The 24989-nt window shown below is 45.7% G+C and overlaps 1 protein-coding gene across 1 annotated transcript in view; it reads right to left on the bottom strand.

Moving 5' to 3' along the window:
• Nucleotides 1–24989, bottom strand: part of ADAM9 (ADAM metallopeptidase domain 9) — an 89384-nt gene that overhangs the window by 26760 nt on the left and 37635 nt on the right. The window contains exons 5-9 of the mRNA XM_060251731.1: nucleotides 18619–18695; nucleotides 15961–16150; nucleotides 13012–13077; nucleotides 5504–5575; nucleotides 764–933 (exon numbers count right to left, since the gene is read on the bottom strand). Coding sequence (XP_060107714.1) covers nucleotides 764–933; nucleotides 5504–5575; nucleotides 13012–13077; nucleotides 15961–16150; nucleotides 18619–18695 — 575 coding nt within the window. The remainder of the gene's footprint in view (nucleotides 1–763; nucleotides 934–5503; nucleotides 5576–13011; nucleotides 13078–15960; nucleotides 16151–18618; nucleotides 18696–24989) is intronic.

Here is a 24989-nt window from a genome sequence, read left to right as displayed (position 1 = left end):
AGCAGCAGCTATTCCATTAAACAGATCAGTAAAAGAAATAAGCAAAAAACACCTTCTGTAGATCAAATAAATAATATGACTCGCACAGGTAGGTATCACTGTTTCTCAAATGTATGTAGATACTGCTGTGATGAATAAAATACTAATTCATTTAAAAGTATTACTTAATTCATAGCAGCTTTTTGTCATTATGTATTTTCTCCATCAATAGATACTAATAGTACAACTGCTATCATGTGAGGGTCTACAGAGTTTTGGGATGTTAAAAAGAGGTCCTTATAATCAAAAAGGTTGGGAAGGACTGCTTTGAAGTGCCTTAAAGTGAGAGCAAGTACGACGCAGTGCTTAGAGTCATTCTCTGAATGTAAGGGCATGAGCGACTCAAGAGTATTCATGATAAATCTAACTATCTAACATATTAAAAGGTTTCTAAAAAGGTAACTAACATATTAAAAGGCTCCTTGCAATTAGTCTCTTCCAAGGGAAAGCTCCAACAATTTCAGGGAGAAAGCATGGATTTGGATATCTGGACTTGGCATATTTCCTTATAAGAATCCAGTGCAATTTTGGAGAGGTCTAGGATAGTAAAAACAGACTCTTCCCCAGCAATTTCATCCTCTCCCAGGCCTCCGGGGATCCAAACCAGCACTTTAAAATATTTTTAAAAGTGTAGTATGTTCCCCTGGCTCCTCTTAAGCTTAGCCCTTATTTCTGGCTACAGGCCTTTAAGTAGTGACACAGTGGCTAGGCAAAGGGAACTTACAGAACAAGCTGTGCGCTGTCATGTCTTCGGCGCAAGACAAGGTTCTGTTCTCGCCACTGGACAAAGTTAGAAAGAACATCCCCTGCACCTCCTTCAATGATGATCTTATTCACTTTTGTCCAGATCTCCAAGCCCACCAAGACGACACGGATATTCAGCATACTATACATCTGTAAAAGCAAAATAAAATGCAGAGCAGAAACAGGAATTAATATGGGATTCACCATGATGGGGTTATTTCAGTTATTCCTAAATTATTATCTGTTATTCCTAAACTGCACGGCAGGAAACTATGTATTCCGAGAGGAGCTGAAGGCTGTTGTGAAAAATTAAGCCTGCATGTTGGATGCATCCACCATTCTATATCCTTTAGAAGGGTGGGACCCTACAAGCTATTGACTCCTCCTCTTTCCACTGGTATCTGGGTAATGACATCATCCTGAGAAAGGGAGTAAGCATGCACTGAGATTTCCTGACACAGTTTAAGCAACAGCTGACCACACAGGGGAATCCTTGGGCCTTCTCAGTCACAGCACCAAAATTATGAAATTTCCTCCTCAGGAATATTCATCTGTTCCTGTGATGGAACAGGCAGGCCCGGCGCTGATGTTTCCAGAGCCCCAGGCTAAAATTTGCCCCCTGCCCCCTCCTTTTTAAAAAAAAATTTCCGGGCACTACACGCACTGCCTGACAACATCATGATGACGTCATCAGGCTGTGTGCAGGGGTGGGAGAGAGCCAGGCACCCCACCCCCCACCTTGCCGAGGCTTGCAAGCACCTTCCCCCCTTCCCTTCGTAGCACTGCAAAGCAGTGCCGCGCACTGTCGCCCACCCACCCCAGGCTGATGTTGCTCTGTCACACCCCCCGCCCTCCCTCTGTCATGGACGCACTCTCCCCACCCCCACCCCCTACCCTCCATTGGTCCTTACCAGCTTCAATGGCTGTGCCGCAGCTTCTAAGCCTTTGAAGGGCCCACGGGAGGAGAGTACACTCCCCCTCCTTCCTGGAACTGGAAGTGAGGGGGAGAGAACTCTCCTCTCATGGGATCTTCAAAGGCTTAGAAGTTGCACACAGCCACTGAAGCTGGTAAGGACCAGCCTAGGCTCGGGGGGGGGGGGGGGCGAGTGGAGTGTGGCGCTGGCTTCCAGCACCGCGAAGGGAGGGAGGCGGGTGGGCCGAATGGAGCGCAGTGCTGGCTTCCAGCACCGTGAAGGGAGGGAGGGCAGCGGTGGAGGTGCCCTGTGGGAGCCGGCACCCTAGGCCGTCACCTAGTTCGCCAACTCCCACGCACCAGCCCTGGGAACAGGCCTGCTTTGACCTGCAGACCCTGTTCTGCCTATCCCTCCTTGAAGCTGCCAACTCCTGGTGGGGTTTATTCCTTCCACTATGGTACTCACTGCCACCACCTGCTTGTTTTTGGGATTTCCCACTAGGAGGAACAGTACTCCCAGCTCCTTTGCCTAGTTCTGAGGCCTGACCTCAATGCCTCCTGCTAGCCAGTGACTGGTTACCACGGGGAATGAATATAACTTTGGGGCTCCCCTAAAGAAATAGCCATGTGCACACTGACTGCTTTCCTCCCAACCTGGGTGTCATGCCTGCCCCTGACCCAGCCCCTGCTAGCTCAGAGCAGGCGCCTTTAACAGCCCTGGACGTAAGTCCCGAAGAAGCAAGCCGGCAGCAGGAGCCACCTGGAACTGATCAGGCCACGACAGGCCCCAGCTCATCCCCTCCGGAATCACCACCACCTGTTAGCCGGCTCCGTGAAAGGAGACGACAAGAGATACGAAGCAGAAGAAGTGAGGCACGCATGCGGGGGAGAAGAGATCTAAGCCCGGCATACTAATGAGCTAACAAGCCAGCACAGTATATCTGTAATCTTGGCCCTAGGGCAAACTGTGCTGGCAACGAACGATCCTACTGGGACGTGACCACGCTCTGCACCCTCTTGCTTGCTGAGAGAACCCGTGTACTCCTGACCCGGCTTGAACCTTGGACTTGAAACTCTGGACTTTGACTCTGCTTTGTGGACTGGCTTAGGTATTTGGACTGTATTTGGCTTTGCTTTCTCTGGCTTCCGACCCTCTGCATTCCTGTGACTACGCTCTCTGTTTCATCCTTCGGCCGGACTGATTTACGGTGTTGAGTAATTGGACTGTTTACGATCACGCCTGCGTTACTCCCCAGCCGGCTGCGAGAGTTCTGGCCAGCTGCCGGGACGTTGGCAGCCGTCGTTCCTTATCTGAGACTCGAGCCGTGACACTGGGGGCCTCTCCTGCACTAGTGTGTCCAAGACGGTGGGGGAATCTTGGTGGTACAGAGACTGAGATCTGGCCTCCAAAGTCAAAAAAGAAAAGAAATATTTACGAGCATCCTTAAACACAGCACTAGATAAGCAAACAGATTTCAAATTGCTCAAAAACACAATCCTCTTTCCCTTTTCTAGACATACCCTAACCTAACTGATGTTAACATAGGGCAGGCACTAGTGATCATAAAAAGTTACAAGGTTCTACACTCCATTACCTGGGAGACTAAATGGCCAGCAAAAGATGGCTTCCAGAACTGACCACTTCTCGGAAGTCTGTTCCCTTTGAAGAATCAGCACCAAGACAGCCTGCCTCCTTGGAAGAAGGGCTTTTATCAAACCTGTGTCTCCATCCCCTTTACATCACTCCCTCCACTCTCCTGACCCAGTCCACCCAAGTCACAGGTGCATCCTAGAAGCCCTCCTGGAAGGTATTCTGGGAAATCTCCAGGAATCACCTGGAAACTTCCTAGCACCAAACTCCTTAGTGTGTTTTCCTACCAGGGCCATTCAAATACATATAGCTGTAATCTAGCAGTCAATTGAAATAGCTCCCTGCCACTTCCAGAGGGGGTGGGAGGGAACAAAGCACACACTTCTAAAACTCAGAGGGGAGAGGGTTTCTCCAGAGTCCCCCTTCCATCACAGTCTTTTGCCAGTGGGTGAAGACTTTTTTGTTTTGTCTCACATCATGCCTTTTGTTTTAATTTGCTGTACTATGTTTTATATATGCATTAATAGCTCTGTTTTTAATTGGTCTTATGTATTTTTAATTATATTGTTTTAATTGTTAGTTGCTTCGGTGGCTTTGATTGGCCAGAAATATTACCCAAGGAGTAATTTAAATGTAGAAATTATTAACAGAGGATGTAGTATGTAGAGAGTCAGTTTGGTGTAGTGGTTAAGTGTGCGGACTCTTATCTGGGAGAACCATGTTTGATTCCCCACTTGTAGCTGCTGGAATGGCCTTGGGTTAGCCATAGCTATCGCAGGAGTTGTCCCTGAAAGGGCAGCTGCTGTGAGAGCCCTCTCAGCCCCACACACCTCACAGGGTGTCTGTTGTGGGGGGAGAAGATATAGGAGATTGTAAGCCACTCTGAGTCTCTGATTCAGAGAGAAGGGCAGGGTATAAATCGGCAGTCATCTTCTTCTTCTACAAGCATAGACACCCCCCCCCCCCCATAACCATGGGGGTAGCCTTGAGTTGGTGCCCTCTCCCAACTCTACAATGCTCCCCACCCAAATCTTCCCTGTCAGATGAATTTTGGACTGACTTGCTGTTCACTGCCCCTGGGAACCTGGGATGACTGGCAAGTTGAATGGGTCACCACAGTGCTTCTCCCCCCCACAAGCAGCAGTTCACAAGGACTGACTCAGTTTGGTGGCAGTGCCCTCAGTGCATCAGTGCCAGCACAGCCATGTGACCCAGCATCATGTGACTCAGGGTGGCCAGGCTCACTGGCACAGCTGCAGTGAGGCCACCACCGCCAAGCTAAGTCAATCCTTGTGCACTGCTTGCTGCTGACTGAAAGGGCAGCACCGGGGCAGGCCATCGTCTGCATGTTCCTCCAACAACACTGCTGCTGCAGCCAAAGAGGAGATGCATTTCAGCAGTGGGACAAAGTTTCTTATGCTGTTTGGGCTGGCAGGGGGTTGGGGGAGAACGAGCAGCTACAGGCTGGGTCTTTTGCCTTTCTGGGTGGGATAAAAACCTTTTGCCAAGGTTGAGGAAGGGAAAGAAGGCAGGGGAGATAGCTAACCCGATGGGTTCTTGTTGCCTTTTATTTATTTTTATTTTAAAATTTTTGTTACATTGAAAGTAATGTCATGCCCCACCAGTAGCACCCCCCCCACCCCCACCCCCCCAAAAAAATTCTGGCTACAGAGGTGCATAGGCAACTTTAAAAGGAGGTTAGACAATCATGGAGGATAAGTCTATCAGTGGTTACTAGTCACAATAACTAAAAAGAACCTCCACATTCAAAGGCAATGAAACTCTGAATACAGTGTTAGGAGGCGACATAAGCAGAAGGTCCTAGCCTCTATACCCTGCTTTTGGCTCTCCATGGCAACTGGAAGGCCACTGTGTGAGACAGCATGCTAGGCTACACAGGCTACTGGTCTGATCCAGCCGGGCTCTTATATTCTTAAACAAATAAATAGAAGAAGCACCATGCTCCAGAAAGCACAGTCCCATCCCTGAGTGACTGAGCAAAGGGAGAATCAAGCAGGGAATCAGTCAGCATGCCCCCAAAGTTCAAAGCTACAAAATTTTATTTTTGACAATGAAAAAAATTAGATTTTTTTTAAAAGTTTTTAAAGTACATGACCTTGAATCAAAGGGAAAGTGAAGGAGTTAAAATTCGTGCAGGTCTTGCTATGCTTCTTTTTAAAAAAGACATTATCTTTATCACTTATAGTTTCACTTACACTGTCCAAGTAGTTGGCCAACTGCACCATCTCTTCTCTCACAGCACTTTCATTCTTGCCTAGCAGCACATACTACAAAAGAAGGAAAAGCTTATGCATGGAAGGAAAAACAAGATTATTTCAAAAGACATCACATTCACAGCATAAGTGCCACACCTCAAGCCACCATGGTTAAAGGCTGTCTACGGTATGTCTAACAAGCCTCTAGAAGCTGCCAGTCTGCAGAACAGGTCTTTGTGTACATGCCACCAGACCAACATTTCATTTGTATGTTAATAGATTATTTTAAGGAAGGGCAGATGGATTGGGATCTTCTCAGGTATGAGTCTTTGCCAGCAAGACAGCTGTGCTGAAGTGTCTGACTGAGAAACAACATTATAGGTTGTAGCAAACTGAGGTTGATTCCAGAAGAGTCAGTGCAAGAAGACAGGACAGGACAGGACAGGACAGGACAGGACAGGACAGGACAGGACAGGACAGGACAGGACAGGACAGGACAGGAAAGGACAGGAAAGGAAAGGAAAGGAAAGGAAAGGAAAGGAAAGGAAAGGAAAGGAAAGGAAAGGAAAGGAAAGGAAAGGAAAGGAAAGGAAAGGAAAGGAAAGGAAAGGAAAGGAAAGGAAAGGAAAGGAAAGGAAAGGAAAGGTCCCCTGTGCAAGCACCAGTTGTTTCCGACTCTGGGGTGACGTTCCTTTCACAACATTTTCACGGCAGACTTTTTACGGGGTGGTTTGCCATTGCCTTCCCCAGTCTTTTACACTTCCCCCCCAGCAAGCTGGGTACTCATTTTACCGACCTCGGAAGGATGGAAGGCTGAGTCAACCTTGGGCCGGCTACCTGAATCCAGCTTCCACCGGAATCAAACTCAGGTCGTGAACAGAGAGTTCAGACCACAGTACTGCAGTACTGCTGCTTTACCACTCTGCGCCACAAGGCTGCTCAAGAAGAGAAACAGGCAGTATTTTCCCCTATTATTTCAAATTGCTTCTTCAGTTGGTTCCAGATCTAATTTTTGTATAATTACTGCAATTGTTTTACACATTTTGGGGGGTGGGGCATGGTTTGAAATGTCTAAATGAAAACAGCCAGAACTTCATTCTGGGGGCTCAACATTCCCACAAGGTTGCCACTCTGTCATGCAGCATCCAGGTTACATGTCCGTCTGTTTTCACTCACAACTACTAGAGACTTGAGGTTTGCTCAAGTTTGGAACCAACTTGCTTTCAAATGGCTTAGCAGATCCCTGCATGGGTAAATGAAAGTCAAGCAAAAAATCTAGATGGAGGTCTCTGTTCTCCCTAAGAGGCGGAGGACATCTTGGGTGCTTTCCCACTGTCCAATCAGGGAGGCAGGAATTTTTTCAAACTTCTTCCTCTTCCTGTGGCTGTGGGAACCACCCCTTTCTCAGTTCCTTTCCTGCCTCGACAGGGAGAGCAAGATTTAGGATAGGCTCCTATCCCTTTAGTCTGGAATTCTGTTGTTTGCTCTTTACCTTTCTCTATTTTCCCTTCCTCTATACCTTTTCTATGTTCCCGTCTATATACCTTTAAAAAAAAAAAAAAGAATACCTTTCCCCTTTTTTCTCCTTGAGCCTTCTTCTTGTACTTCCCCTTTAACGAGGAGAGACTGCCCCCCCCCTCCTTTCCTTTCTCCGTCGGAGAGAAGAACAGCGCCGCAGCGGCTCAGGCACGAAGCCGCGGCACAGTCAGAGGAGCGGCGCGAGGAGATGGAGAGGCGCTTCCGAGACATCTTTATGGGAGACGACGCTCCCGCAGGCGGCCGGCGCAGCGCCGAGGAGATGTCTTCCGGAGCCGGCATGACCCCAGGTCTTGCTGCGGCTGCCGGCAACGTGCCCTGTAGGGGCGGGCCGCAGAGGAGCGGCAGAAAGAGGCGCTGGTCTTCCCCGGCTGGGAAAGAGGCACGTGTGGCTGGGAATGCCCCCGAGGACGGCGGCCATGCTCCGGAGCGCAAAAGGGCGCGAAACGGAGCAGAGCGGCAGCGATGGACGGCGGGGCGTCAAGAGGCCGCGGATGGCAACCTCCCGCCAGGAGACTTCGACCAGGAGGAGACCCAGCCCACTCCAGAACCCTTCCAGCCCCAGAGGGGCTTGGGTAACGTATCCCACATGGGATCTTCTCTTATTTCTGAGTTTTTAGAGTCCATTAAACAGACTGTGGGGGCGGCAGTCTGGGCAGCATCCCAGAGCAGACCAGGGCCATCTAGCTCTTACTCCTCCCCCAGATTCTCTCCCCCCAAGAGGGCTGGAGAGCGTGCTGGGCTATCTGAGCCCCAGAGGAGACCCCTAGTCAGTGACCTCATGGAGGAGAGATCCCTCAACGGAGACCAGTCCGAGAGCTCTTTTGAGGGAGACCGGGAGGAGGGCGAATTCCTATCAGATGAGGAGATAGAAGAAGTACCTACCCCTGAGCCACCCTCACGGTTCTTCAAGGCAGACGACTACCAGCCACTCTTGGCTAAGGTGTTGTCCGCATTGGACCTATACGCTCCTCCCGAGGAGCAAGAGACCAACGGCCCCTTAACTAATCCAAAGAATAAACCCAAGGGGAATACTGAATTCTTTCCTTGCCTTCGGTCTTCTGAAAAAGTTTTCCCTTTTCCAGAGTTTTTTGAACGCCAATTGAAATCAGAATGGGCTAAACCAGGGGCTAACAAACAGGTTCCAAATGCGATTAAGAGGTTATATGATTTGCCCCCCTTTGCCAATGACATGCTGCAGGTCCCTCTGGTTGATGCCCCAGTCGCAGCTCTCCAATCTCATGGATTGCTAGCTGAGGATGGCCATGGGTCAGTGAGAGATAACTGGGACAAAAAGATTGACTTGGCCTTGAAGAGGAGCCACGAGGCTACAGCCTTGGCCATCAAGGCATCCGCTACAAACTCCATAGTTTCTAGGGCGGCAATTGTTTGGCTAAGGCGCCTAACACAGCTATTACCACACGCAGACAAGAGAATCCTGGAGGGCACTAACAGGCTTCTTAGGGCAGCTGAGTTCTCTGCAGACGCTTCCCTGGACGCCCTTACCTTCTCCGCCAGAGCTATGGCGTCAACCACCGTTGCAAGGAGGGGCGTGTGGCTCAGGGCCTGGCCAGCAGACACTCATTCTAAGTCCATAGTTACAGCCTATCCCTTCCAGGGAGAAAAGCTCTTTGGGGACTCCCTAGATAAGATCCTAGTGGAGACTCGGGATAAGAAAAAGGCCATGCCCAAGTACCTTAGACGCCCAGACAGAAGAGGTTTTGGGTCTAGTTCCTTTCGTGCCTCCACAAGCACCTCCAGACCAAAGCAGGAGTACAGGAAGTCAACCTGGGGAACCCCCAAGCAGAACTTTCGCAAGAACTTCTCAAACCCACGCTTTCAGAGAAATCAGCCCGACAGGTCGGAGAAATTCGACAAGGGCCCCAAGCCCAATAAGGCATGACTGGGATTCCAGCCCAGTAGGGGGTCGCCTGCTACATTTTCACCAAGCCTGGAAGGCTTCGCAGGCCGACTCTTGGACTCTGGAAATTGTGTCCCGGGGCTACTCAATCGAATTCAAAAGGACACCTCCAGACCGTTTCATAATATCCCCTCTTCGCTCAAATCCGGAGCGAAGAGACATCACCTTCAAAGCCATACGTCACCTACTAAATATCTCAGCAATAGAACAAGTTCCTTCCAGGCAGAGATGTCAAGGTGTTTACTCAATCTTTTTCACGGTTCCCAAAAAGAATGGGGACTGGAGGGCGATTTTGGATTTAAAATTTCTGAACAAGAATATCAAGCTACGCCATTTCAGAATGGAGTCCATCAAGTCCATAACGGAGGCCCTCCATCATCAGGACTACATGGCATCCCTGGACTTAACGGAGGCCTACCTCCATATCCCAATTCTGCCTGCACATCGCAAGTTCCTTCGCTTTTGCGTGGACGGATCCCACTTCCAGTTCAAGGCCCTGCCATTTGGCCTCGCAACAGCACCGCGGGTGTTCACCAAAGTGCTAGTGAATCTGATAGCATACCTCAGACAGCGGGGGATACACGTGCATCCGTATCTCGACGACCTGTTCATAAGATCTCCGTCGAGAGAGAAGGCAGAGCAGGACGTTCACCACACCATCAGTTGTCTCCAGCAGCATGGCTTCCTAATCAACCTATCCAAGAGCCAGCTACACCCAACTCAGAGATTGGAACACCTAGGCATGGTCATCGACACGACCTCGAACTCAATCTTCCTTCCAGAGGACAAGATAATAAAGACCAAGAGAGCGGTGCAGCAGGTGATGCGGGAGTCATCGTCGACCCTCCAGTCGTTGGCAAGACTGATGGGCCTCCTGATCTCGAACCTCGAGGCACTTCAATGGGGACGTATCCATACCAGACGACTGCAGATGTTCCTGCGTCCTTACCAGTTTCGGATCATGGAGAAACATCCCATGTCTCTGACAGTACCCTTGGCTGTCAAGGAAAGTCTCACCTGGTGGACCAGGGATGTCAACTTTCGCCAAGGAAGGTCCTTCTGCATGGAGAAGGAGATCCAGCTGTTCTCAGATGCCAGTCTCTCGGGTTGGGGGGCGACCCTCAACGAGGTCCCTACGCAGGGGCAGTGGTCGACCAAGGAATCGAGCCTCCCGATCAATCTCCTGGAACTGCGGGCCATCCGCCTGGCGCTGCTGCACTTCCAAGACCAGGTGACAGGTCAGCACGTGCTGGTGAGGACGGACAATGTAGCTGCAAAAGCATATCTAAACAATCAAGGGGGGTCCAGGTCCAGTGCCCTCCACAAGGAGGCCGCGAGGTTGTTCGAATGGGCGGAACTCCACCTAAGATCGGTAAGAGCAGAGCACATCAAAGGAGCCCACAACGTCAAAGCAGATTGGCTCAGCCGGGAAAACATACAACCCGGGGAGTGGTCTCTCAACAAGGCTCTGTTCCAACTAGTTGTGGAACACTTCGGTCAGCCGATGGTGGATCTATTCGCCTCCTACCAAAACCACCAGCTACCTCGGTTCTTCACGAGATACTTCCACAGCCAGGCAGCAGCGACGGACGCCCTGACGTCTCCCTGGCCACAAGAGCTTCTGTATGCCTTTCCACCAATCCCAGTCCTCCCGAAGCTACTCAAAAGAATCAGCCTGTTAGGAGCAGAGGTCATCCTGGTTGCACCCTGGTGGCCGCGACGTCCCTGGTTCTCATCAATCCAGCAGATGTCAGTGATGGAGCCCCTTCATCTTCCAACCTGGCCAGACATGCTATTACAGGGTCCGGTGTGGCATCCACATCCAGAATGGCTGAGACTGACCGCATGGAGATTGAGAGGAGATCGCTGTTAGGTTTGGGCTACTCCGGCGAAGTGACGGATACCATCCTGGCCTCCAGAAAGGAATCCACTACGCGGATCTACAACATGTCATGGAAGGCCTTTCACAGGTGGTGCCGGAGGAAGGGAGTGGATCCCCTCCATCCGTCAGTTCCTAAGGTTCTCCAGTTCCTCCAGGACGGACTTCAATCTGGTTTAAAACCGGCTACGCTGAGGCGACAGATAGCAGCCCTGTCTTCAGTACTGCAGCAGGTGGAGGGCGTCAGTCTGGCATCACACCCTCATATTCGGCGTTTTCTTAGAGGGGCCTCAATGAACTCTCCACCTCAAGTTCATCGCTTCCCTACCTGGCGTCTGAATCCAGTGCTTTCAGCCTTAACAAATCCACCATTCGAGCCCTTGATGTCAGTACCCCTGAAGATGATGCGCATGAAGACTATCTTTTTAGTGGCCATCACTTCAGCCAGAAGGGTTTCTGAGATCGGAGCCCTGTCGGTCAAGCGAGAGCTATGTGTCTTTCATAAGGACAAGGTGGTACTCTATCCAGATCCCACCTTCCAACCTAAGGTCACTTCTAGGTTCCACCAGAACCAGGAAATCAATTTGCCATCCTTTTGCCCGAATCCTAAGCACCCCCAGGAACGTATATGGCACACACTGGACGTACGCAGGGCGATCAAGATATTCCTGATTAGAACCGAGCCTTTTCGTAAGTCGGACTCCATGTTCATCAACATAACAGCCCCCAGACTGGGCCAGAAGATGTCCAAATCGGCCATTAGTTACGCCATTAAACAGTGCATTGCAGAAGCATACAAGGCAATGCACCTCAAGGTGCCTACGGGGATCACTGCTCATTCGACCAGAAGTGCAGCCACCAATGCCGCCTTTAGCAAGAATGCCTCGGTCGAAGAAGTGTGTAAAGCAGCCACGTGGTCGTCTATTTCCACCTTTACTCGCCACTACAAGTTGAATGCCTACGCATCGGCGGATGCAGCCTTTGGCCGACGAATACTACAGAATGTACTTCCCGAGTAGGGCGATCCCTCCCTGACTAACATACTGCTCTGGGAGCACCCAAGATGTCCTCCGCCTCTTAGGGAGAACGACCCTTGGCACTTACCGTGAGGGGTCCTTCTCCTAAGAGGACAGGAGGACATCTTGCCCTCCCTTCTTTCGCCCTACCTTGGGCAGTACCCTATTTCCTTACCTCGTCTGCCAACTAGTTTCTGAAGTTTTTTCCTTCTTTTTCTTGTACATAACTGTTACCTGTTGTGTCCCCCACATTACCTTTCCTATAAGGACCTGTTTGGTCAGTCGGTTGGGCTATCACCCGCCTTTTCCTTCTGACCAACTGTTTAGTTATTCTGTTAGGGGTGTGTTTTTTGTTCATAGGTATAGTTTTTTCCTTCTACTGCTGCTCGGAGTCACCCGAACTGAGAAAGGGGTGGTTCCCACAGCCACAGGAAGAGGAAGAAGTTTGAAAAAATTCCTGCCTCCCTGATTGGACAGTGGGAAAGCACCCAAGATGTCCTCCTGTCCTCTTAGGAGAAGGACCCCTCACGGTAAGTGCCAAGGGTCGTTCTAGTATAGCTATTCTCCCAATCTGGGTAGCTCACATAACTCCTCAACCGTGCAGCATCAGCAGGAGTTGGGGTTGGGGAACTTCCTTCCCTCTCAGTGTGGCCAGAAGACCTGTAGCCTGTTGCTATATAGAACCGCTGGTGGGGAGGTAGAGTGGAAAAGAATGTGCCTTTTTGATTTGGTTTTGTAAGATAGCAGAGAAGGGGAACCTGTGCATTCCTTCCACCAAGGCTTGGTGCAAGAGACAGTGGATCTGCCAGGGATCACTGCCACCTTACAAAAGAAGGTAAACGCTGATGAGCAAAGCAGCCATCCTTTTCTGCGGTACTTCTTTGGAGTCTTTTCCAAATAAGATAACATACTGTTATCTTTTCCAAGCAGATTATCTAGCATGACTGTGATTAACAGGAAAGATAAATGTAAGGACATGTAATCAGTCACAGAGGGAAGGGGTGAAGAAAGCTACGGTAATCCAGCAGCCTCTCCAGCAGTGAAGCGTAACTTCAGCCCAGCTACTGGTATGTTTCAAGCTGCTAACCCAAACAAAACTGTCCTCCCACTGGGACAAGTGCAACAGTTTATGCTAGCAAGTGCAGGAGAATCATACCCTTTCATTGTCCACAACTATAAAGAGCTCCACATATCTTGTCTGTAGAAGGACACCTCTTTTTTTCTGCAAAAAGTGAGGGTGGGGAGAGAAAAACATTACAGTAAACTGAATCTCTTGCCTAAATTCCAAAGAATGATGTCATCCTAATCCATGTTCACATTTCATACTGAGACCACTATTAAGATACACACCCAAAACACAAGGAGCCAAAACACTCCTAACAATTCTTTTTTGCACAGATCAACATTTGTCAAGAACCCAAAAGAACAGTTAAATTGAACCACAATCGAAGTAACATGATGTTCACTAAAGCACCATCATCCATGTCCAGATTAATTCCTGATCTTTCTTAAAACCACAGAAGAAAGCTGCTAGCTCTCACAGACAGCTGGATCCAGACTAAACTGGCATTTCTGCCATGTCCCCCTTCCTGCTGTAGACCCCCTTCAAGTCATTCTTCAGGTTTCCTTATTCCCTAGGACAGGGGTGGCCAAACTGTGGCTCGGGAGCTACATGTGGCTCTTCCACACATACTGTGTGCCTCTTGAAGCCCCCATCACCCTGTCAGCCAGTTTGGAGAAGGCACTTGTGTCTTTAAATCACTTCTCCAAGCCAAGCCAGCTAGCAGTTTGGAGAATACATTTAAAGTTGCTTTTTTCCACCTCTCCCTCCCCCCAATATTTTTGTCTTCCTGCCTGCCTTGCGGGTTTCAAACATCTGATGTTCTTGTCTTGCAGCTCTCAAACATCTGACAATTATTCTATATGGCTCTTGCATTAAGCAAGTTTGGCCACCCCTGCCCTAGGAGCAACACTTTGTAGAGATCAGTGGGCTGCAGTGGGAGGGGGGAAACAGGAAAGTTCATTTTGCCATGGATAAAGACCAAATAGCATCACTATAGAGGCCATTTTTGACCCAATTTTTTTCTCTCCTGCTCCTCAATTCCTTGAGGGTAGGGGATTAGGATCAAAGGCAGGGGACTTACCTATCATGGGTGGGCTAATGGCAATCCTACCAATAAGGCCAACAGCATTCCCTAGGGCCACTCTAGTTTAAGAAAACAGCATGGCAGGAAGATTTAAGAACCCACTACTCACACACCATGGGCCCAACCTGAATTTGTCCACTCTCTTGAGAACTGAGTCGCCAATAAAAAAAGATTTTGTGGTAGGCTTGGACATAATGCAAGTACTGTGTATCATGTAGTTAATCCCTTAGTATTTGCCCCAAATTCCCAAATTCTTTGAATACTGAATACATAGAAATGAAAGGTACAACTTTGCATACTTTTAAGTGCAAAATTTGGAGCAAGGGGAGGAAGTTTGAGCATAACACAAATAGCCCATGGCTCTTATAAACAAGACAGGAGCCAATAGTGGAGGCAGGAGATCCCCCATTCCCAGCTGGCATACCTGCTGCTGTTCTGAGAGGTGGTGGAAGAAAAATAAAATTAAAAAATTGCTGTCGGCATGATGTTAGAATTGCCTCTGTAGGAATTGACCAAACCACAGAGTTTTCAAAGATTCCTAGAGAAGACTCATGTCATTTTCAGTTTTTTTCTGAAGGGACAATTTCAGCTACCTCCATGCCTCCCCCTACCCTCTCCTGGCAACCTTAGCCTCAACTCCCTCCCCCACCATGCATCTCAACCACTTTTTTCCTCAGCAGCTGAAGCACAGGGGAGTTAGCAGCAGACATTAACAAGGGGAGAAATTTGAGAGACATTCTTACACTGTAAGGCCACCCTCTATTCAAAATACAGTCCCATTGGAACTAGGGGCTGAGCCCAATATGAGGGCTGCTTTTGTGCAAAACTTTTTGTATATACCCCCAGCAAAAAACAGCCCCCTCCTGTTTCTTTTAGGGAACACACACAGGGGTGGAACTACTCACCCCCTTTGAAAATGGCAGCTTCTACTATCAAGGAGGCAAACCAAAGCTTGGCCCCTTTCCCCATTCTTGGCAAGAACTTAACTGTGATGGTGCGCTTGTGATATTTTTCATTTAAAAGTTATTTTTCAGGTGGGGAGGAAGGGATGTTCTTTCAGAGAAAATTTCACACACATACACACCACTCATCTTTTGCTGCAAAAAGAGCCTCATAAAAGTTTGGCACAGCTCCAGCTGGCTATTAGGGAATTTTGCAGTATAGAAACCTTTCTTAGAACTCCCATTCCCACTGAGTTCAGTAAGGGTGGGGGGAATGACTGGCAAGAACCCCATAATTTGAGAGAGAGAGAGAAACCTCTTCCAAATTTAAAACCATTTATTAAAAGTAATACCATATTGCAGAAACTTATAACATTCTAGTATGCAGCATAAAGAACTAATCACATTAAGCAAATACCCAATTAAAGTGCACTATATAGAAGATGAATCCTAGTTGCTTCTGCCATAAGGTGTTTGCCCAAAACAACAAGGAACAAGAACAAAATCACACATTAAGGACCTTTGTCCATCCATAGGAGCTAATATAACTCTCAGCCAGGTCTGTGATGAGCATCTGATGTATCTGACAAAACCTAACCCCTATCATCTAGTAAGGCATGAACTTTGATTTAGCTCCATCTCTTCAAAGAACAATCAGTATATTATCAGTGGTACTCTATGTGTCAAGCGGGAACCGTGGAGATGCATAGATGTTATGACTTGAGGCTGAAACTAAAAGAAGTCAACAATTCTTCTAGAGCAGAGTGTACTGACAGAACAGACCAGGCTTGAGAGAGATCCAAAGCCTTATTCCACCACACTGACAACCAGAGGTTTACCATGAGGTGCTACAAACACATCAGGTACTCCTAAAATGTTTGGGCACACTTCTATGATTCATTCACAAACCACTTAGGGAATTTTTATGGAACAGTGGGATGTCAAACAAAAGAATGAAACAAAATAGAGGGGGGTTGGAATAAACCCAGTTCCAAACAAAAACCTAAAAGTACTCACTCTCAGCAGCTGAGTCCCACTGTGGGGGTATAGATGCTCTGTTGTTTCCCATTTCTGACCTGGGTCAGCAACCCCACAGGCCATGGGCTCTTTCTTCACGTTCTCCATTCGGTAGATAATATGTTGAACACCAGAAGGCGACTCCATAGGTTCAATGCCGTAGGTAATGTTCTCGACTTGCAGCAATCCCCTAGCAATCACATTATCTTATACATTAAAAATTATTATTTTCTGAGGCGGGAAAAATAGAACCATTTCCCCACAAAGGTTATGTGACATCATAGGGAGAAAACCAAGGGTTGATTTAAGGATGCAAAAGTAGCATAGGTAACAGACCGCTTCAGACTGCAGATGGAGAACTGCCTGCTTGATGCACCATTCAACCAAACTCCTCTGAATATAGATCCAGGTGGGCAGCTGTGCTGGTCTGAAGTCATAGAACAAAGTAGGAGTCCAGTAGTGCCTTTAAGACCATATGTAGCTCTGCTCACTGTACCCCATTCCATTGTCTGATGAAGTATGCATGCATACAAAAGCTTACATTCTGAATAAAACTTTGTTGGTCTTAAAGGTGCTACTGGACTCCTACTTTGTTCTCTGAATATAGAAAGTCAGCATTTCAGAGGGAAGTCTAGGCCACTTCTCCAACTTGCTCCCCTACTACTGGCTCCTGCTGAGAGGGATCCCATGGAGGGACACAACAGGTCTCTATGTGAAGATGGGCTCAGCTCCTCCTTCAGGGGTCCTAGCAATACACAAGCACCCCCTCCCACTGCCTTAAAGAGCACAAGTTTGCTACTAAAGGCAATTTAGCTCCAGAAGCATATCACATGATAATGGGGATCTGGAATCAGGAGAGACAGTCTTGAAGAAAACATTTTCTCCATTGCACAGAGTAGAATTTTCCTCTTCTTTTGCTTGGAATCCTGAGGAGATGGGGAGAGCATCTACCCACCAGCCTCTGAAGAGTCAGCTATGTGGGACAGGTGGTGAGAACAATTCTGTGCTCCTCTGGAGAAGAATCTTTGTTGACTTATTAAATTTTTATCCTACTCATCCTCATTTTCATGTTCCTCTGCTTTATCCTGTGGGGTAGGCTAAGTGGACAGAAAGTGAGGTCACCTAGTGAGCTAGGATCTGAATCTAGGTCACCTCTGTCCTAGTCTGACAGTGTAACTGCTACACCACACCAGCTTTCAGAAGGCAAGGAAAAAGGAAAGTATGCCAGTTATAATCCATGAAATTTCTCCTACTCTGATGACCTACTAGAGGATGGGAACCAATCAATTGGATTGAAGTAACAGCATTTTGCAAATCAAAATATTAGCATAACAACAAGCAGTAAAGCAAACAACTTGACTGCAATCATTTCCAGCCATTCTTTCTTCCCTACATGACATCAGACATGTCCCTTAGCCAGCTGTGAGCAACTCGGAAATGTCAGACACCATTTTTTGAAAATAAATAATACAGACAGAATGTCCTCAGCTACAATCTGGGAAGCAAGCAAAGCTTTTATTAGAGGAATTTTACTAGCAGCTGCCACCAAAAAGAAACAAGAAAAATCAGAACAAATCAAGATAAAAGTAAAATAAAAATCCAGAGATTGGAACAAGAGCACACAAAAAATATCTGAATTAAAATATGCTAGCAGAGATAAGACAATTAAACATATGTGTGTGTATGTGTGTGTGTACACACAGACACAAACACACAAATAAAATGTCAGACCTCATCTTGTGATCAAGTCAAACTGCTGCAGAAGTGCAAGGGGGAAAAATCAGAAAGAAACTACATCAGAGATGTGTTGCAACGAACAACAGAAAACCTACATATAAATCCTTGATGAAGACATTCCACATTATAAATGTATTTGCATAATTTTAGTATAAAGGTAAAGGTAGTCCCCTGTGCAAGCACCAGTCGTTTCTGACTCTGGGGTCACATCACATCATGATGTTTTCACAGCAGACTTTTTATGGGATAAGCCCTTACAAAAAGTGCATGTATCTTTAAGTATGACCAAGAAGTGTAGACACAATCTTTTAAAATGTTTTCAGAGCAGGAAGGGGGGGGGGGACCATGGCTCAGTGGTAGAACATCTATTTTTCACTCAGAAGGCCCCAAACTCAATCCTTGACATCTCTAGCTAAAAGGATCAGGTAGTAGATGATGCAAAAGACCTTGGCCTGAGACCCTGGAGAACCTCTGCCAGTCAGTAGACAATACTGACCTTGACAGACCAAAGGACCAGCTCAATGTAAGACAGCTTCATGTGAGAGGAGATAGGAAATGTCTCCAGTAAAATGATACTTGCCAGCTCACGGGTATTTCATGATGATGTAAAACTGGACAGTGGTGTTCTTGTTTTTTGATCACTAGAATACTTGCAAATATTTATTTCAGCTATACTCCAGACATTTCTCTAACCTGTATCCTTAGGTGGAAAAGTCTAGAAAGGGCTGTACCACGCACTATTTCTTACTATCAAAGTGGTGCTCAAGCCCTTGATAACAAATCAAGCAGTCCAGCATGTGTAGCCACAGCTACAGATCCTAAATTTGCAAAATGTAATTTCTGAATGAACTCAATCTGATATATTCCAGGAGGCAGACAGCATACTTGTAGCTCAGCCAGAGACAAGAACACATCCATTACCTGAGTCCAGAGCAAGTGCTGACAGCAACAAACGAATCTGATATTCCTTCAACATATCCCTGATAGTGGCAGTGGCCCTAAGGGAGAAAGGAAGACAGGAAACTAAGAAAAAAGCTTTGCAACCCTAACCAAGTTCCCACTCTTCTAACCCATCCGCTAAAGTCAGTGGGTTTAGAAGGCTGTAGCTGCGCACAGAACGGCACTGTTGGCACAACATCTACATGGCACATTTTTTTGGTTAAAACTTCTTTAAACAATCAAGAGTTCCCCCAAGGTATCCAAGTACTTATGACTTTGTGGGAGCCAAGATTCTCAGAATGTTACAGTTCATAGTAGGTAACACATCTTGCACAATTACAGCCAACAAGAAGGATATACAAACTTCTTTATACACCAAGAAGCCTTTTTTTCCTGAATGTCCACCAGCTATCACATCAGATGTTTTGTTTAACCATTGCAGCATAGCGTCATGGTCTTGTTCCATGGCATCAGAAGCAGGGTGCTTCGGTTTTGCAGGCAGAGGCTTGATTGTATTTACTGAGAAGTAAGCCCACCTAAGTCACAGTGGGGCTTGCTTTGGTGCAATTACATCATTAGAAGGCAAATCTATCCGAACCTTGCTGAACTATGCAAGTCTCAGTCTGGCCAGGGCCTAGGAAGCAGAGCTCTTAGAAATTCTAAGTATGCCCCCTTGGACTCCATGAAGGTAGAAAATTGAAATAAAAATGCAGTCAATAAATGGGTCTGCAGTCTTGATCTCCAGCATTTCATGGTCCAGCAAGTACTGATCTGTTGATCTCTGTCTCCCTTTTAAGTCCCAGTGGCCTGTGGCCCAGTCTTCTGCACATCGGTGTGACTTGCAGAACATGCCTAATTCCCAGCTAACCTTAGTGTCAAACTGGGCATAAGACTCACATGTACTTTTTCTCTAGTATCTTCCAGTGTTATGAACTGCAGCTGTAGAGGTTATAAATCTGCAGCAGAAACCTAACTCATGAATTGTGGAGAGGAAACGTGTTACCTCTTTGTTCTCTGGCAGGGTTTGGGGGGGGTTGAAAACCATCCTCCCCAGTTGTTTTGCTGCCCTTTGCCCCCATGGAAAATGGCAAGGATTTCTTTTTAATTAAAAAACCACCAGAGGGGAAAGGGTTTGGAAGCACCTCCACCCACACCAGTCTTTTCTGCCCAGAGCTGCCTTCCTGGCTGCAATTTGTAAAAACACCAAAAAATGTTAAATCCTAGCAAGCACTAATTAAACAGGCTTGTCTACTGTGTTTGCAAGCTCCTTCCACCTCCCTCCTGATCTCATGGACAGAGTTTGAAAGTTTCTTGTTGGATCAAGCTTCAATTTGCCATGAGATATGAATGCAGGCACTTGGTAAACAATAAACTCGCCCAGGTGCCTGCATTTGCATATCCTGGCAAACTGGAGCTTGATCAATCCAGCAAGGTTATAGTCAGGTTCCATATACAAAAGAAGACAAGGGATGGGAGGACTGAAGGGAGCATGGCAGTCAGCTCTATATGTGCATGGTGTTGGCAAAACTGTGTACAATTAAAATTTGCCATGATTTCTGATTGCAGCCCAAGTGTAGTTTAGCTGTTAGTTGTGTGGATGTTTCTACTAGGATGCAAAGAAGACTCAGATGCAGCCACTCTACCACTGAAATAAAAGGTCCTCACTTCCCCGATTTCATACATATGAACATGGAATTTTTACTGCATGTAACACAAAATGTCCCTAGATTTAAGGGGAATGTCATTCCAAGCAAGACTCGTGGCTTCTCAGGTCTTTCTCCTTTAATCTGGAGTGCGGGGGGTGGGGGGGGGGAGGGAACCAAAGGACAACATTTATTTGGACATACTACTTGTAGCCCCCACAAGAAGGGAAACAGAACTAAGTTTCATTTTCAAAAGAGAACAGGGCAGCTTATTGCCACATACTATTCCCCCTGTTTTAGCTGTTTAAAGAGCTTGTTTCTATTTCCCAGCCAAGCCATGCTGTAGTGTTACTGCATGGCTCACTGGTACAACTGTTATCACATCCACAATTTTGTTCAGCTGCAACAAGCAGAGAGAGGGGACAGCAGAGTTGGGGGCTGCATGGGAATGGGTATGTGTCTGAGGGCTCTCCCCACCTACTCCCACACTGCTGGCTGCTGCTACAGTGACAGGGATGAGATTTTGCACCCCCATCTGGAAGAAGCTATGGAGTACCTTTTTTGAGCTTTGTAGAATTCTATCCCCAGCCTTTGAACACAATCTCTGTACGCTCTGACATTTCATTATTTATAACTGTTGCTTTCATATAATGCTGAGTACTTTGTGCTCATTAATATGTCATTGGTTTCTACTGCTGCGGCTAATAAACTGCCTTAATGTTTTACTGCTCCCGTAAACTGCTTATTTACAGCTAAAATATCAAACAGTCTTGTGACTCCTTGTATGTGTTTGTGTAAAGTGCGTACACACGAAAGCTTATATTGTGAATAAAACTTTGTTGGTCTTAAAGGTGCTACTAGACTCCAACTGTGTAAAGTGATCTTAAGTCACAGCTGACTCCCCCAACAAGGGGATTTCAAGGGAAGTGAACAGCATCGGTGATTTGCCATTGCCTTCCTCTGCAAAGTCTCCCTGCCAAATGCTGAAGCTCCCTGCGTAGCTTCCAAGATCTGATGAGATTGCCTTCACTCCCTTGTGACACCTTAAAGGCTAACAAATGCATTGTGGCAGAAGCTTTTATGAGCCACAGCCAACTTTACCATATGCTGAAAGTATGACCTATGCATGACATATGAAACTGCCTGAATCAGATGAAATGGGCTCACAAAAGCTTCTGACATAATAAATGTGTTTGGTTTTAAGGTGTCACAAGACTCTTTTGTTAATCTGACTGCAAATTAACATGGCTGCTCCCTGGAATTTGTCTGCTCTTGTTGCTTTCACTTAATTTTTTATTGCTATTATTGTTTTCACAATAGATTGTTAATTTAAATTTAGCAACAGGTGGTGTAATGGACAGCACCAATGGAGCCAAAGAGAGCCAAGCTCCAACAATCCAAGAGGAGTTGCTGCATTGGGAAGCAGAGCCATGTCGGACTGCTGGAGATGAGGGTAATTGAAAGAGTTCGCCTGACTGGAAAGAAGAATGAGGATCAGGGTAGAGGAAAGTTTTTGTTAATCACCTTATACTGTCCAGGAACATCATGTAAACATTATGACAGGGTTCACTATATTTGTATAACAAATTCAGGCTTAGTAGCAAAGAATTTCTGGGCATGTGTAGTTTACAGGCATATCCTTAGGTTATGCAAATGACTATATTCAAGAAAATACTATACAGTTATATAAACAATATAATAAGTTATACACAATGCTAGACAGATTCCTCTGTAGACATTATGTTGATCAATTAAATAAGTGTCCAAGCGGTCAGATCTTTAAAGCGATGGCACACAATTCTCTTTGTAGCTCAACGATCCATTCTCACTTGTTGTGCACATGCTATAAATCAGGTATGTCCAACAGGTAGATTGTGATCTACCAGTAGATCATGGAGGGGCCAGAGGTAGATCACCAGTCCCATTTGGTCTCATGGTTTGCTGGACATGTGTTTGGCGGTTTTTGATGATTGTTTGGTGTGGTGGTATTTGATTATTGGTGCCAGTATGATGAATTCTTATTTTTACTTTTAGAACTGCATGTGTGGTTTTGGCATCATCCAGAGGTCTTCAGTTCCTGTTGATCTTTAATACTTTGGGACAGTGACAGTTTTGGACCAGATTCAGCCAGTGTTAACTTAGCACCCCAGCCACCCCAGTATAACAAAGATGAGTGTTCCAAAGAAGAGCAAAACCCACCACTTTCATGATGAATGGGAAATGGACTACTTCTTCATCATGGTGAAAGACAAATGTTGTTGTCTACTTTGTACTGCTGCTGTATCCCTGCACAAAAAGGGTAATCTGGAGCGTCATTATAAGGCTCTGCATAGCAATGTTTGATGCTGATTTTCCACCCAAAAGTGAAATTCGTAAACTGAAGCTCAAAGAACTTAAATCTAAATTGGTTGCACAGCAACAGTTGATGGCAAAGCCAAGGTCACATTCTCCTTTCAATGAAAGAGAATTTGTAAAAGATTGTTTTCTTGAAGCAGCAGACAATCTTTTTGAAGAATTTAAGAATAAGAAAGAGATCATAGCTGCTGTTCAAGATGTACAATTGTCAAGAAACACCATCGTGCGGCGAATAGAAAAGATGTGTGGAGACACAACTGAACAATTGTTGGAGGATGTTTCAGTTTGTGTTGCTTTCTCACTCCAACTGGATGAATCTACAGACATAAGAGACATAGCCCAGTTAATAGTCTTTATCCGGATGGTTTTTGAAGACTTCAGTGTTAAAGAAGAACTACTTGGAATGATTTCTTTAAAAAGAAGAGCTACCGGTCAGGAAATATTCAGTTCTTTCCATTCTTTTGTGACATTGCATAAACTTGTTTCCATCACTACTGACAGAGCAAGAGCAAAGACAGGTGAGGTTAACGGTTTCATAGGCCTGTGTAGACAGCATGAAAACTTTCCAGATTTCCTTTCTTACCACTGCATCATTCACCAGCAAGTTTTGGCAAGCAAGGGACTCAATACAAAGACTGTCATGGACATCACTTTCAAAATTGTAAATTCAGTTCGTGGAAGATCACTTCAAAGACGGCATTTCAATCTTACTCTTGATGAAGGGGCAGCAGAAATCATTTTGCACACAGATGTAAGGTGGCTAAGTAGGCACAAATTTCTGCAAAGATATCACGATTTGCTGAATGAAATAAGGTTTTTGAAGGAGAGGGGAGATGACAAAGCAGAGTTGGAAGATGAGGAGTGGTTATGTGATCTGGCATTTCTTGCTGACTTTACAGATGAACTAAGTGATATGAACATTGAACTACAGGATAAAAACAAATGCATTGGCAAGATGATGAGTACAGTTTCATCCTACAAGAGCAAATTTGAGCTAATGATGACTGACCTTGCAAACAACACTTTTGATCATTTTCCTAATACGCAGGACCATCTGGGACAATATCCAAATGTTGTTTTTCAGAATGAGACGTATGTGACAGAAATCTGCTCTGTTATCCAGGAAGTCGAAAAAAGATTTTGTGACTTCCGAAGAATTGAAAAAGTTGTGGAGTGCTTGTCATACCCATTCAAAGCAGATATGGACATTAAGGAAACTGCAGCTGCTATCAGTAAAAACTCATTGAATGGCATCTCTTGAAAACGAAATAGTAACCCTTAAAAATGACATTTTTCATGATAACAAGTTTTATTAAAGTTAACAGGGAAAATTAAGGAATTGGGGGAAGGATAAGAGATAGGACACAGAAAATAAAAGAATAGATTACAGTTATTACTACATCAAGAAAAACAAAAGAAAAAATATAATTCATTATACCTGCAGGTACTCAGAATTAATACACAGATATTAAAGTGTACAAATATTTTATGATCTTTTGATATTACTGTAAAATCTTCCTGCTTTATCAACTATTTAGTGGCAGATTCCAGATTCTGATCTATCATATCTGTGATCATACAAAACCAAATCTATGTATCTTTAATCTACATAAAGCAACAGAAGGAAGAAAAAAAAAAGAAGAGAAAGAAAGGTTCAAATTTTGGTCTTCAGTACTAGCTTATTAACCAAGAGGTTTCAATATGTAGCAACAGCAGCTGCATCTCTAATTTACAAAGGAATCTCAAGGCTAAACAAAAATAAAAAGCTTCTCATTAACCATGAAAGGCTTGAGTTAGATGGGTACAGTTATGATACTCATGTCATTAGCAAATGTTGATAACTTTAGGCATCTACTTGAGCAGTTAGCTCTCTTTAATAAACAAAAAGGATGGGTTTTCAAAAAGAAAAGAGAAAAAGTAAGCAAGGGAGGAGAAGAAAAAACACACACACAAACCCACGGAATGCTGTTTTTACAGCAGCCCTCATCTCAGAAGGCGCTAGCCATTCCCAATTGCTCCCACAACTTCGCACTAAACAGAAAGGGGAACCTTGATCTATAGGGAAGATTCATCTCACTCCCATCAAATTGTACTCATTTACTTCCCTGAAAAGCAAAGAAAGAAGCTCTTAGTGGATTAATTCATTGGCAGACATCTCCATGCATGGGAATGAACAAAGGGCACCTCCTCACCAACCATTCAAGAAAAAACAAAAATATTAAAGGTATGTACACACTTTCCTTATATATATGTATGTGAGTATGTAATTCTAGCTACAGTAGTCCAAATTCTAATTAAACAGAATAATTTTTAGCCTTACATTAGCGTATATTTAAAATTTAAAAAGTTTTACAA

This window comes from Heteronotia binoei, chromosome 12 (assembly GCF_032191835.1).
Source record: "Heteronotia binoei isolate CCM8104 ecotype False Entrance Well chromosome 12, APGP_CSIRO_Hbin_v1, whole genome shotgun sequence".
Taxonomy (NCBI): domain Eukaryota; kingdom Metazoa; phylum Chordata; class Lepidosauria; order Squamata; family Gekkonidae; genus Heteronotia; species Heteronotia binoei.
This window is presented reverse-complemented; position numbering and strand designations above follow the sequence as displayed.